This window comes from Mercurialis annua, linkage group LG1-X (assembly GCF_937616625.2).
Source record: "Mercurialis annua linkage group LG1-X, ddMerAnnu1.2, whole genome shotgun sequence".
In the NCBI taxonomy this organism is placed as follows: Eukaryota; Viridiplantae; Streptophyta; class Magnoliopsida; order Malpighiales; family Euphorbiaceae; genus Mercurialis; species Mercurialis annua.
The window spans coordinates 60,252,727-60,268,269 of NC_065570.1; the positions used below are offsets into that span (position 1 = coordinate 60,252,727).

Sequence of the window (15,543 nt, forward strand, 5' to 3'; positions counted from 1 at the left end):
AAATGTTCACATGCGAACCGTCACATTCCTAACTTAATTATCTTTTTCACGTGCCTTGTCGTTCTCTTTCATTTTCTTTTTTATGTCAAGAATTACTCGAGGAATATCAACATTTTATGTCACCATGAGAAATACTAGTAGCAGTTAGGTGATAAACACGTAGAATTTCTTTAAAGTTTAGTATTGGTGAAATGTTTATAAAACCTCATTAAATAAAGGAAAGGAAAACCCATTTCAGGTGTGAAATGAACTGTATATGTAGAAAGTTGAAGAGCACATGGAATGTCATTAATTCTCAATTCAATGCAACTTTTCTAGAGATCTACACTCGACAAATCTAGCAGCTTTATTTGTTAAATTCAAATACACTAAGATTTTCTTTGTTTTATTTTAATTTTTGAAATTACACCTTTTTAAATCGACTGGGTACTAACTAACTAACCGGTAATCCACATGATCTCCAATTCTCCATATATTTACAGCAAAAAGACGTAGTCAAACCCAACCAAGCAGATAAAAATAGTTAACCCATTCAACAAAAAAAATTATGGCATGAGTATATTGTGTGGATTTGAAAATCTCAGTTTCAAATTTTTATTGTAACTAGTGTCAATTTACGTGTTTCACACGTGACTTATAGTGTGACTTGTCAAAATATTATATGTATGTTAGTCAATAATTATAAATTATGTTTAAATATCAAATATCAAATAATTATTGATATAGTAGTTAATTAGGAGTAGTCTATCTTATTTATAAAGATCATAAATTTAAAATATTAAATAATAATTAAATCAATAATTTATTAAAAGTAATTTTATCTTAATTAGAATTTTAAATGATTAAATAATAATTAAAATAACAATTATTGAATATTAAAATAGTCTATTTGAATTCGTACTCCAAACACTTATCTCTACATGTTATTATAAGTAGATTATTTTAGTTAGTATCCTAATTCTAATTACCTCTAATAATTATTTTAATAATTTTTTAATTAACAATTATATTTTATAAAATAAGAAAGATATTAACGTAAATGTCGTCCCCCTTTCATCCGTGCTTTTGTATACTCCACACGTAAATGTAGTATAGATTAAGTAGAAACTATTTTGAAAAAAGAGTTAGCTATCTAGCCTTCCATTTTTTTTCTGAACTGAGCTGGCTGGAGAAAAAGGGCAATGGATTAATTCATATGATATGACCGGCTGATGGAGGAGTTCAAAATATTCCACAACATTGTAAGTATTAAGTAAAACCAAAAGGTTATAATCATAAACATTGGAAAACATGTCTTATAAATTTATAACTCAACAATTATTTAGAGAGAGAAAAAATTATCTAAAGAGAAAAAGTCTCTTTTCTTCAATTTCGAGCGTAGAAAATAAAAATAAAATACTCATATTTATTATTAATTTAAATAAAATTATTAAAATATCTTTATTATTAGGTTGTGGGACATATAAATGTAGTGGCTCCATTAATAGTTCATTCTCAAAAAATTTAAAAGGTATTGTATAAATGTTTTAATAAAATCACAATTAATACTCCCTTGGTCCATAATATTTATCGTATTTGGCCTTTTCACATAGGTTAAGAATAATAAATATGTCTTGATTTGTATATAGTTTTACTAAATTGTCCATATTAATTACTTGTTTTATGTTTGACTAATTCTTTTAACCTACCAACGAGCTATATCTCAAATGATATAAGCGCTAGACACAAAGTGTCAAGGTCGTGGGTTCATTTCCTCCCATAAGCGCTCCCTCCTCCCCAATTATCAAAAAAAAAAATTCTTTTAACCTTACAAAGTATTTATTATTAGAGATAATTTTGAAAAAATAGCAATTAATGCTTTCTTGAAACTCTAATGTGATAAATATTATGGACCAAAAAAAATTTTCAAATGCGACAAATATTATGGACCTCCTAGTAATTTTTTTAATTTTTATGAAAGCATTATTTTTTTATTTTCATGGCACGAAAAGAGCAGTAATTAGAATGATCTCACACTGATAATTGTATCGCATCATTAAAATGGTTGGAAAGAAAGATGTGCCTTAAAGAAAAAAGATGTGTTGAAAAAAATATGGGAAAATACTAAGAAACCCATTGAAATTTCAAAATTGAAGAAAAAAACAAATTACACAAAAGGCCTAATGTCTTAAAAAAAATCCCGACCTTTTAGCCCATTTTCAATTATATCTTGACGTTGAAAATTTGTCAATTTTACCCTATTTTGTATTTTTGTGTTTCAATTGTACCCTGAAATATTAAATTAACGTCTTTTTTACTTGGAAAAAAATTTAAAAACATCCTCTATGTCTAGCATATATTAATTGTATGTTTTTAAAATTTATTTAAATTTAGTTAAATTAATTAAGAATTTATAATAGTGTTAATTTGATTATGGTTTTTAGTTAGTTTTTAATAATAAAGGACTTATTTGTACTTTTTTGAAGAAAAAAGAATTTGATTTCATCTTTAGATTTAGTTAATTGAATGATTACATTATTTAAGTAAAAAAATTAACAAAAATTAAAAAATTGGGGTACAATTGAAAACGGAAAATTCAAAAGTGGGTAAAATTGACAATTTTTCAACGTCGGGGTGGAATTGAAAAAAAAGTCTAAAGGTGAGGGGTTTTTGAGTGATTAGGCCTACACAAAATAAACAAATTTATTCTACTGCGAGGGCCTTTACGGGTTTTGAATATGGACATTAGAATCAGAATTAAAATGAGTTAATTCACATTTAATTATTTTAATAAATTAAACATAATATTTTTTATTTAGATCAATTAACTCTTATATTAGATTATTGTAGTTACTTGGATGAGTTTATTTTGTAGAATTTTATAATGGGGTATTCCTATTTAATAGCACCACCTTTCGCGTTTTTTCGATTTAAGCCACTACTTCAAATTGTCTCAATTGTTAGCCCATACTTTCCAATCTTTTCAATTATTAGCACAAGTTTCATTTCCGGCATCTGAAATCCTACGTGGCTTGCCGGCTTGCCCCGTCATCGCCACGCTGGCCTTCCCATACGACGTCGTTCACTTTCCCCTCTTTTGGAACACAAAACGCTGCCGTTTTCTTTAAATGAAACGTTGCCGTTTCGTGCAAACAATAATTTCCCCCATTTCCCCCTCTTCTTCTGAATCAGTCGACCTAAATTCTAATTTCTTTCTCTCAAATCCCTAAAACGATAAAATCTCTAAAACAATCAAATACCCAATTCCAGAAATCCTTGAGAGCCCTAAATTAGCTTAACCATAAATTCAAACTTAACCTAATTTGAAGAAACTTATCAGAAGTTGTATAATCGATATGAAGAAGAAGAGGAATCCACTGGAGTCTGCGAATAACAAGAGGAATCCGTTAGAGGTTGTTGTTCCTCCTGGGGGTAGTCTTCTCACTCCATCGGCAGTTGAGGTACGTTGCCCTAATTTTATTTTTCTCTCTGAAACCCTAGGAAACCGTTCGAGGTTGTTGTATCGTTTTAATTGATTAAAAAACTCGTTTATGAATGCAGCAACGAATATATGCTTCTGGGTTTTCTATGTGGTATCATTATGGGGGGAAATTTTATACATTATGTGGTGAAATGGTTTATATGGGTGGAAAGGTAGAGGCAGATTATGGTTACTGTCCAGATAGGGTTCAATTTTTATGTATTAGACTGTTTGCAGAAGGATTAGGGTATAAAAAAGTTAAACTGAGTTATCGTGTTCCTGGAATGCCTCTAAAAACTGGACTAAGAGTACTGGATTGTGATAATGCTGTGATGGATATGGTGAAATGTGTATTGCTTGGGAATGAAAAAATTGATGTTTATGTGGAAGGTGAACAGATAGACAGAACAGACAATGCAGGTCCAAGTACACCAGGGGGTTTTTCTATTGCTTCCCAGAGCTCCACAGTGTTAGAAAATGTGGTTGAGGGAGGTAGAATAGATTTTGCAGACATAGAACCACCTCCTAGTCAGTCTTTGAATTCTCCTGAGAAGGCTGATGAACTTGTGCTTAATGAAGTTCCAGTGTCACAAAATGAGGGTATGTCTTTTGTGTTTGAGCCAAATAGAAGCACTTTTGAGGAGCAGAATAATGACCAAGTGAATGAGCCAACTAGAAGCACTCTTCTGGAGCAGAATAATGACCAAGTGAATGAGCCAACTAGAAGCACTGATGGTTTGGCACAATCAGAAGATGATGATGGAGAAGATGCAGACTATTATCCTGCTGATGGGTCTGAAACTGATGATGGTCTGGATGATGATGAGATGTCAGATGATGAAGAGTACATATGCTCTAGAAAGTTACTCCACCAGAGTCATAGAAAGGGGTCTGCCAATGCTTCTGTGCAAAGGTCTGGTATGGATTCTGTTCCAATGCTAACTGAAAATGGTAATGCTCAAATACCTACTGATAATGTAGATCAGCCAGATGGGTTTGCTTCTGATTATGAAGACAGCAACTGTGATGTAAATTCTCTATGCACATCTGAGGAAGAAGACATGGATGAGATAGATAAACAGCAAAGGAGCATGAGGAAGATGTATGATCCAAGTTGTGATCATAAGACCTTACAGTTTGTGGTAGGCATGAGGTTTGAGAGCAACCAACAAGTGAAGGATGCTGTTCAGAAGTGGGGAATCATGAATGGTCGTAATGTGAAAATTGTGAGGAGAAATTACAACAAGATTGAGGCTGTGTGTAATAATGGATGCAGATGGAGATTGTATGCTAGTTTGGTAAAGGAGGAGAAAACATTTGCAATTAGGAAGCTAACACCCCAACACACATGTTCTAGAGTGACCAGGAATAGAGCTGCTACGGCTGGTTGGATCGCTAAGGAGTTCATCTCAAAATTCAGGAGAAATCCTAATTGGGATGTCAAAGAAGTAGCAGGGGATTTGATGGAGCAGTATGCAGTAGAGGCAGGAAAATCAAAATGCTACAGATCAAGGTATGCTGCTACACAAATGTTGAAGGGCTCTATTGTGGAACATTATGCCCTGTTAAGGCCATACAAGGCAGAGCTAATGAGGGTAGATAGTGCTGGGAGGTTTGACTTTTTGATCAACGAGGTGGATGGTACATTTGAGGGTTTTTTCATAGGATTTAGTGCTTTGAGAGAAGGGTTCAAAAGGGGGTGCAGGATGATGCTGGGTTTTAATGGCTGTTTTCTGAAAACAGAATTGGGTGGGGCACTATTAGCTGCAGTAGCAAAGGATGGGAATGATCAAATGTATCATGTATTTTGGGCAGTGGATCAAAGTGAGAATGAACATTTTTGGACATGGTTTATGAATATAGTTTTTGAGGAGCTGAATTTGGGGGATGGGCTTGGCTGGACATTCATAAGTGACCAACAAAAGGTATGCCAATTGTTGTTTTGAATAGATTATGTTTTGTTTTAAATTGTCAATTTGGTGTCTGAATTGCTGTTTTTTGACTTGTTTTAACAGGGCCTTTGCAATGCCATAGCAAGGCTGGCACCCCTAGCCCAACACAGAAATTGTGCCAGACATGTCTACTGCAATTGGAAGAAAGAGTTCAAGGGTCAAGCCTTAAAGAAACTTTTTTGGGCTGCAGCAAGACAAACTCATGAGCCTGGTTTGAAGTTGGCACTGAAAGTATTAATGGAGGCAAATGAGGCAGCCTGTCTGGACTTCAAAGATAGGGATCCCACCAAATTCTGTAAGGCTTATGTTTCTGAGCACTGTAAAAATGATATGATAGATAATAATATTTGTGAAACCTTCAATGGGTACATTGTGAAAACTAGGGTTAAGCACATAGTTGACATGCTAGAGGACATTAGGGTTAACCTTATGGAGAGAATGCATAACAAACTGACACATATGTGTGGGGTAACTGACACCATTTGTCCTAGGATTAGAAAAAAACTTGAGGAGATAAAATACTATAGTAGGTTGTGTGCTGTTAAGCCAGCAGTGGGTGATACTTTTGAGGTCAGCATTTAATGTGGTGGACCTGCCAAATTGGACATGCTCATGTAGGGGTTGGCAAATATCAGGAATACCCTGTACCCATGCATGTGCATGTATACATTGGCAGAACAAAGATTGTGCAGACTTTGTGGACAAATGTTACAATGTAGGATTGTATATTGAGACCTATAGATATGCTTTACAACCACTGAATGGGAGAAGAATGTGGCCAGAAACAGCTGGTAATAATATCTTACCCCCACCTTACAAGAAAATGCCTGGAAGGCCGAAGAAAAAAAGAAGAAGAGGAATTGAGGAACTGGAAATGGAAAGCATGACAAGGCATGGAATTCAAATGACTTGCAAGATTTGCAATCAGGTTGGCCATAACAAAAGAACATGTCTTGCTAAGTATAACAATGCAGTTAGGAGACCTGACAAGCCACCGGTGAGAAACTTAATTACACTTGTTATGTGTTTTCTTATGCATATTAATGGTGTGTTAATTAGCAATTATTTTTTTGTTTCTTAGGCAAAAAGAGGGAGGCCCAGAAAGAATCCTACTGCAGGAGAACCTTCTGCTTCCACCTCTAGACCTGCAAAGACTCCTACTGCAAACAGAGGTAGACCAGCCAAAGCTCCTGCAAAAGATCCTTCAACAGCAAGCAGAGGTAGACCAGCCAAAGCCCCTGCAACTCGAAGTGCAAGCAGAGGTAGACCAGCCAAAGCTCCTGCAACACCACCAGTACTATCAGCAAGAATCCCAGCTGTGAGTGCACACACCCCATACCAACAGCCAAGAATGGCTAGCACAACTCCAACTCATGGTGGTATTAGAAAACTATTTTCAGAACCTGGAGGCAACATCTATATGAGGGTATGTATAAAACTGTTGTCTTTTGAATACAGGACTAGTGATTACATTTTTGACAATTTGTTACTTTGTTATAGCCACCTACCGGAGGATTTGGACGTGGAAAAGGACGTGGAAGAGTTGGAGGAGGAGTTGGACGTGGAGAACCAAACTATGGGAGATCTAGTTCTCAAGCTAGTGTAACTAAACCTTAGATAGGTAGTAGTTTTGGTATGAATAGTAGAATCTGTATAGGGTTGTTGAAACTGCTATTTGAAACTGCTAGAACAGTTTTTTTGCAGCTGGAATGCCAGTTTTTTGGACCTGAAATGCCAGGTTTATAGGTATATTTTTGGACCTGTTTATTGCAGGATTATAGGACAGTTTTTTTGAAACTGGAATGCCAGTTTTTTTGCACCTGCTTATGATATGCAGTTATGCTAGAATGACAATTTGTAAATTACATTCTAGTAATTAAGTGCTTGGTATTTATGCAACTTTTGTCAATTGTCAATTTTATAGTTACTATATTGTTCACATCTACACTTGCATAATAAACTGGTAATAAGTTTGGGGAATAAACTTGCATAATAAACTAACATAAGTTTCACATAAATGTGCATAACAAACTAACATCATTTTTAACTAACATAAATGTGCATAACACACTTGCATAATAAACTAACATAGAGTCTAACCATCCATAATAAACTGAAATTGTTAACCCTAACACCAACATGAACTAACACCAACATAAACTAACACCAACATAAACTAACATATTTTCATTCCCACTGCAGCAATAATCACAACCACCAGAATCATAAACCAAACAATCCTCAGCAACACTGCATTCCTCTTCTGCAGATTCTTCTTCTCATTTAACAGTTTTGACTCGACCCCTCCAAGCTTATCTGCTTGCTTAGCAACTCTTGAGTTAATCTCAGCCATTTCACGAACTGTTTGTTGCAGCTCAAGGTTCTTACGATCACCATCGTCCACTTTGCGGTTCAGCACACCTATAACGCCTCGACAAGCTGTCATCCTAACTCCATTGCTTTGCAACTCAGCTCTAAGCTTGGCCTCTGACTCTGTTTTGAGCTTCAATTCCTCCTCCAGTGCATCCCTTCTTTCAATTATCTTGGTCATAACTTTTCTTTCACGACCAATTGGCTCTGGGTCAATCCATTCAAAGAAGTTGCAGTCATCGTGCTTCAAAGAATAACACAACACATAAAAGTTAAACCAAATTCATCACAATCCTAACATACATTTAAAAATTGACCACAGCTAAATCAGCCACAAGACTAACATAACAGCCACTAATTAACAGCCCTAACAAAACAGCCACAAATTCAGAGACAAAAAAATCATAAGAAAATTCACCTCTCTAAACTTGCAGCGGTAAAACCTCCGTCCAGGGTTGCTTTTCGTGTATGATGTATACACAGAAGCAACTTCATCATGGCTGCAATACTTATGAGGAATGGCGTTGAACTCTGAACTCGTAGCTTCGGAGTAAATGGCACTTGAACTGCTACTGGTCTCGTACTTATGCTTCGTCATTCCAAGATGAGAAGAACAAACGAAGAAGCTTTGAGAAAATGGGGAACGAAGGTGACAAAATGAGTTTTAGGGCTTTCAGCTTTTTAGGGATTTGAGAGAGAAAAATTAGAAATTAGGTCGACTGAATGAGGAAGAAGAGGAAAAATGGGGGAAATTTATGTTTGGACGAAACGGCTGCGTTTCATTTAAAGAAAACGGCAGCGTTTTGTGTTCCAAAAGAGGGGAAAGTGAACGACGTCGTTTGGGAAGGCCAGCGTGGCGATGACGGGGCAAGCCGGCAAGCCACGTAGGATTTCAGATGCCGGAAATGGGGCTTGTGCTAATAATTGAAAAGATTGGAAAGTATGGGCTAACAATTGAGACAATTTGAAGTAGTGGCTTAAATCGAAAAAAACGCGAAAGGTGGTGCTATTAAATAGGAATATCCCTTTTATAATTAATTGAAATTAAAATAAAAAATAATATTCATAATTGATCTATTATTTTATAAGAGGATTTCCTACACTACACTATTTTCTATTTTATTTACAATTTTACATTGTTTTTTTGGTTTTTACTTTTCTAACTTTTTTTTACGAAAAATACTTTTTTTTTAATTTCACAAATACCTTTTTTCACTTTTCAATGATTTATTCTCTTTTTTTTATAGATTTTTTGGTGTTTTTTATTTATTTTTATCGTATTTTTAGTGTAAATATGATGTATTATCGTGTATTTATTGTGTTTTTTAGTGTAACTGCAGATATAGTGTATCTATGGTTGTAGTGTTTTTATGTTGTATACCATAAAAACACTACAAATACACTATAAACACTGCAAATGCACCATAGATATATTAGAAAAACGACAGAAATACACCAAAAAATATAGATACACCGAAAAACACCAGAAATACACTATAAATACGCTAAAAATACACTATAACGTAAATACATCATAAAAATACTGCAAATACACCATAAATCAATTCGTTTTTTATAAAATCAGTAGCATTAAAATAAATAAACAAATCTATAAATAAGAGAAAATAATAATTATATGAATAATAAAACAATCTTACAAGCAAAAAATCATAGATTTGCAATAATTTATTTATAAAATGATTAAAACATTACAAAAAACCTAAAACTTATAAAAAAAACCTAAGAAAGATGTCTAAAAATCCATACCGCAAACGGAAGAGACGAACAGAAAGTGCGAACGGAAGAAATGAACGGAAAAACGACCGGACGAGACGAGGAATTCATCGGAAGTAGGCGAACGGAAGCGCGAACGGAAAAACGAACGGTAGAGACAAACAAAAAAGCGGCGGGAAAAGACAAACAAAAAATCAAACGAAAAAAAATAAGCAAGAAGAGAGAATTTTAAGAGAAAAGAGAGTTTGGTTATGCAAAATTTTAACCTAAAATGAGATAAGGTTTGTATATATAGTAGATATTTTTATAAATATGTTTATAATTAGTGTAAAATGGAAAATTATGAAAAAAATTGGCAAATTTATTGTAAATATGTTTCAAAATAAGATATTTTAAAAATGATCCCTTATTTTATAGCTAAGTGGTTAGTTAATAAGTTCTGAATATTAAAAATTGAGATACTGGAATAATTCTTTACTTAAAAAAAATAATGTTTTATTTATCTCAAAAAATAAATATTCTATATGTTTTGGTATTTATTGGTGATATTGGAAGACCGGTAAGTCTGGAAACTTTGGCCTGATTAGCAAAACTTCTAAAATCATCATTCTGAAATTAGATTATAACCACAATTAACTCCCGTTAACTCCCGCTAATAAATAAAGTAAGTCTATCTTCGGCGAAAAAAAAGACCAATTGATTTACTAACTTTATTATACTTCTATTATTATTAAACATTAATATTAATTAAAAAAATAAAAAAACATATCAAGTTAATTATACCAATTATTATTTTTGAATTCATGTAATTTATTATTGTAAAACAAATAGAGAACCAATATATTGATTTTATTACTATTTTTACAAGTATGTTAGTATAACTGAAGTATGAAAATTTAAAAATTATAAATATCTTACTATATTAACCATCAATCTAATAAATAGGTGTAATATAAAGTAAATATTTTTCATTGTTTACTGGTATCTTCTTAGAGAGGCCCCACCAGTCTCCAAAAGCGCATTAAACCGTCACTAATTTCTCTGCTTAATTTTATGTAAACTAAAAAACTGACCCGTTTCACAATTCTCAACTCAACGCAGAAGCAGCAGAAAATAAAATAAAATTAGAGAGATAAATACATTGCATAGTCCTCTCATCGCCGGAATTGCGATCTTTTTCCTGTTTTCATTGATGACAGAATCTTGTGCATTTACCTGTCTTTTTAATTGAGAGTTAGTGGCGGATTCAGTATAATGAGGGAGATGCAGTTGGTGCAGCAGAAGCAACGCAAATGGAAGGGAGTGGTGCTGCTGAGGAAGTTGCTAACGTGCGCCATATGCTTAATAGCTATGATTGCCCTCCTTTCCGTACATTTACAAGTGCTGTTGCCTACTTCTTCTTCTTCTTCTTCCTCCGCTTCTTCTTCCGCGGCCTCTGTCATTCCTGATCTCAAGTTGCCCACCACCACCGCTACTTCTCAGGTAATTTCTTTCCGTTGTTTATTTAGGGTTTCTTCTTCATTCACACTGCTGTTTTTTTAATATTTTCCTTAATTTATTTTTATTAAAATTGGAAGCAGCATGAACAAGAACAGAGCTGGAGCAGAGAGCTTACGCCGCCCCATTTATCAAAACCGCCTCAACCTTCTAGCCAGGTCTTTTCACACTCATTCCCTTTTTTTGTTGTTTTTTCTCTAATTTTTAAATTGTTATTATCAATTGTTACTGAATCATACAGCTAATTGTTCATTTTTAATAATCTAATGATTAAATAATGCATTAAGCTAAAAAAAAAATGTGTACAATATTGCGTGACATGGATACTAGTTTCTATGTTACTTAGCAACTGATAAGAATTAAAGCAATCAGTAAAATCATTTGCATATTTTATGTTTTTCACTTTGGTTTAGATTTGACAGTTGGATGGTGGCCGTGCGAAGGGAAATTCTAATTCTAATTTCACCAAGCTATGGAAGCCTCCTCCTAATCGAGATTATCTGCCTTGTGTCGACCCTACTCCAAATTATACCCGTACGTCTCTCTTTGTTTTCAATTCTATTAGTTTTTTTTTTTGGGAGTATTGTTTTCTGTTTGAATGAATCAATCTGCAAATGCTTGAAATTATTCCAACTGATCTCAAATAACCTTGAAATTCATGTTTATGCTTCCTAATGCAATATGATAATGTTATCATGAATACATGGTCGATCAGATGTGACAATGCAGTTATTGTTTTTTCAGCTCCTGGTGAATCAAGAGGTTACCTTCTAGTTCATACAAATGGTGGTCTCAATCAGATGCGAGCTGGGGTACATATCTGTTTTCATTTGATTCTCTCTCTTTTTTTTCCCCATGGCATTGGATAAATATGCGTATAACAAATGCTAAAATTCATGTATGCTGTGAATAATTTTATGATTAGTGATTTCTTTTGGACTTGATTGATGGGTTTAGTATTCTTCCGATTTGTAACTAGCTCAAAATGTGATTTGCTTCTTTTTTTTCCTTCCTGATTGTTTCCCTGCTGCCATCCATTTTCTCTTGTAAAATTTCTGAAAACAGATTGAAAGATCCTCTCTACTTCTTTACACATGCAGAGATGTTCAGTTCTGTACATTGATTCGTCCTACTAGATAGGTTAATCACAGGGTGTAGTAAAGGCAGAGTTATATTTGGTTTGGACCTGCTTGTTTAGTCTCTACCTCTACCTTCATTAGCCTAATCCAGTAAGGAAATTGACAGCCTTTTTGTGTCACAATATGTCTGCAGTATTTCTTTAATATATCATGAATCATGTATAAGTCTTGCTTGATTAATTATCCATAGTTGTCTGGTGTTATGATGTAGTATTGTAGATATCAGGGACTGCGATGAGAGACTAAGTTTCCTCACATGCAGCATCCTTGATATTGCAAATACAAGTCTCTTAGTATATTTCTGTTTCTTTATGTATCAACATTCTGCTTCAATTTTTGTGTTTTACATCATTGATCTCTTAAATGTTTCTGTGAGCAAGCAAACTTGGTTTATCAACTTGCATGCCTTTGATTTTTTATTATTCATTATGTGTTAAGGGAAACACCATATACTATTATATCTGAGCGTAACAGTAGTGTCATTGTTGAACTGCAGATATGTGATATGGTAGCCGTTGCTCGAATAATAAATGCTACTCTTGTAGTCCCAGAATTGGATAAAAGGTCATTTTGGCAAGATTCCAGGTATTTATATTTTCTGTCAATAGTTAAACTTTACATGATGAATGTAAATCAGCTATTTCTAATGTCGTGATTCTTTTTGTTCGTCTGCAGCAACTTTTCAGATGTTTTTGATGAAGATCACTTTATTGAAGCTCTAGCCAATGATGTAAAAGTTATAAAAAAGCTTCCTAAGGAAATGGCAGGCTCTCCTAAAATAGTTAGGCATTTTAGAAGCTGGTCTGGAATGGACTATTATGAGGGGGAGATAGCACACATGTGGGGAGATTATCAGGTATTCTGACTTAAATGCTTTCTGGTTCCTATGACATTCTTTAATGCAATAATCTTAGGCAATTTTTCATAGGTTATTCGAGCTGCCAAGTCAGACTCGCGTCTGGCAAACAACAATTTACCTGCGGACATTCAGAAGTTGCGTTGCCGTGCTTTTTATGAAGCCCTGCGTTTTGCACCTCGAATTGAAGCAATGGGGAAAGTATGGAATAATTTTTATCTGCTGACTTTAATTGATTGGTTGACCAATTTGTCACCATATATTGTCATAATTGTGAGTTTGTGACCGAAATTTTTATCCATGTTCGGTGTACTAGATGCTGGTGGATCGAATGAGGTCTTATGGTCCTTATATTGCTCTGCATTTACGATATGAAAAAGATATGCTTGCCTTTAGTGGATGTACACATGGTTTATCTAGTGATGAAGCAGATGAGTTAAAGAAGATCAGGTACGCTAATTTGCACCTCTTGTTCTGTTATAGTGAATTCAATATTCAGGCTTGTTGCGTTGGTAACAATATGTGACTTTTAGAGAAGAGACTGCCCACTGGAAAGTGAAGGAGATCGATTCTAGGGAGCAGAGATCCAAAGGTTATTGCCCCTTAACTCCAAAGGAGATTGCAATGTTCCTCAGTGCTCTTGGATTCCCCTCAAACACCCCCATATATATTGCCTCCGGAGAGATTTACGGAGGTGATACTCGCATGGCTGATTTGCAAACTCTCTATCCCATCTTAATGAGCAAGGTATGCTGTATGCGCATATCTGATGGCTTTATGTATTTGATATTCTCTGCTGCAGTTAATTGTTCTGCACTTAATTTGCATTCTGTTTCTTCTTGGTTACTATTTTAAAGATGATTGCCACATTTATTACAGTACTCGCTACTGGAATGTTATCAACTTAGTTTACTTGTATAATGTGCTATAGTTGACTTCCAAGCTAGTTCGAACCTACATGGATTATTTTCCTTCCAGTCAGCAATTACATTATAAGAAGGTTTAACTATTTATGCTGACCTACTAGAATGTGGGTTAACTTCTGGTTATTTTGCAGGAAAAACTGGCATCTGTGGAGGAACTTGAACCATTCATTAATCATGCATCTCAGATGGCGGCACTTGACTATATTGTGTCAATTGAAAGTGATGTTTTTATTCCGTCATACTCTGGAAACATGGCAAGAGCAGTTGAAGGTCATCGCCGTTTTATTGGGCACAGAAAGACAGTATCTCCAGACAGGTACAGGGATTGCCCCTCATTTTATGGATTTCTTTCTAGCAACTGCTGCAATTGGGAGATATATTCAAATGTCTTCTGTTGGTCCTTCAGGAAAGCACTTGTTCATCTTTTTGACAAAATTGAGCGGGGAAAACTGAGAGACAGTGAAAGTTTATCAAAGCAGGTTATCGAACTTCACAAACATAGGTGTGTAATTTTAAGCCAGCAGTTTACATGTTACACTAATAACTTAAGTGAGCTTCTGTTTCACTGGGTAGCAGCAGTCACTGTTCAATGGATTGCTCTGCATAAAAAAAACTAAGTATTCACTTCTTAATTATCAACTTGTTGGATGAGAAAAATCTTTTCAGTCGTATGAACTTTTTATTTTTCATTAGCAATTTGTCGGCTACTTTCATATTTTCTTGGGCCTTTGGGTGTTTGGAGATGATGTGTGTCATACATTCTAACTGATCTTTCATCCCTTTAACTGAAAACCCCCAACTGGACTGTTAAGCAAATTACGCGGAGGAACTCCTTTATAATTTAGTTTCTAAGATGTGATGGCTTGTTTGCAGATACTGAATAAATTCTTTTGTTTGGCTGTGATTATCTTGGTTGCACAGGCAAGGATCTCCAAGGAAAAGAAAAGGTCCCATCTCGGGAACAAAGGGCACGGATAGGTTTCGGTCCGAAGAAGCATTTTATGTGAATCCTTTACCGGATTGTTTGTGTAGAAGACAATCACCAAGTTTGAATACATCTGTTGTAATCAGATAGTCTACATACTAAAGAAGAACAACCCTTCAACGAAAAGTTTGATAGGATGGTGAGATTATTGACCAATTCGACAAGTTACCGCCTGTTGAAACTTTTCAAACTGGTTGCGCCATTACGAGATTTAGGATGCGGATTCTGTACAGCTTGAGATTAGATAGAGGGTCGGGCAGTTTACCTGAGAAGTAGGCGAAGAGGATATTTGATTAATTGCAAGAAGAGGAAGTAGGTAAAGTGAGGAGAGTAAGAATAGATGAAGAAAAAACATTGCAGGGTGCTCGGAGAAACTGAGCCAGTATTGACCGAAAAGGTTTCATTGGTTGGGGATGGAATACTTGTCTTGTTTTATACGATAGTTGTTTTGTTTACCAATCACAGTAATAATATTTTCTTTTCCTCTTCAGTGTCTTGTATTTATTGTCATTCATGATTAATCAATGCAATTCAAGTATTATCCCTACATAATCTTGCCAAATAGCGAATAATCGGGTCCTGTTACAGACAATACCCGATAAACAAAATCGGGTGGGTTTGTAA

The 15,543-nt window shown here is 34.7% G+C and overlaps 1 protein-coding gene across 2 annotated transcripts; it reads left to right on the forward strand.

The window, feature by feature from the left end:
• The first annotated feature begins 10,553 nt into the window (after positions 1 to 10,553).
• Positions 10,554 to 15,409, forward strand: LOC126666351 (O-fucosyltransferase 7). 2 transcript variants are annotated; one of them, XM_050359380.2, is made up of 12 exons: positions 10,554 to 10,998; positions 11,094 to 11,171; positions 11,436 to 11,547; positions 11,758 to 11,825; positions 12,649 to 12,737; positions 12,828 to 13,008; positions 13,081 to 13,209; positions 13,325 to 13,458; positions 13,542 to 13,755; positions 14,066 to 14,250; positions 14,341 to 14,436; positions 14,856 to 15,409. In XM_050359380.2, exons 1-12 carry the CDS (start codon positions 10,771 to 10,773, stop codon positions 15,007 to 15,009), a joined length of 1,668 nt encoding a protein of 555 aa, XP_050215337.1. In that variant the 5' UTR covers positions 10,554 to 10,770; the 3' UTR covers positions 15,010 to 15,409. The 2 variants fall into 2 exon arrangements, with proteins under 2 accessions (XP_050215337.1, XP_050215338.1); XM_050359381.2 differs by having other exon boundaries at positions 10,555 to 10,998; positions 11,097 to 11,171.
• Positions 15,410 to 15,543: the final 134 nt, after the last annotated feature.

Coding starts and splice junctions, on each gene's coding strand:
- LOC126666351 (XM_050359380.2), top strand. CDS start 10,771: ATGAGGGAGATGCAGTTGGTGCAGCAGAAGCAACGCAAATGGAAGGGA. Junction 11,826..12,648: donor TCAATCAGATGCGAGCTGGG/GTACATATCTGT, acceptor GTTGAACTGCAG/ATATGTGATATGGTAGCCGT. Junction 14,251..14,340: donor AAGACAGTATCTCCAGACAG/GTACAGGGATTG, acceptor TTGGTCCTTCAG/GAAAGCACTTGTTCATCTTT.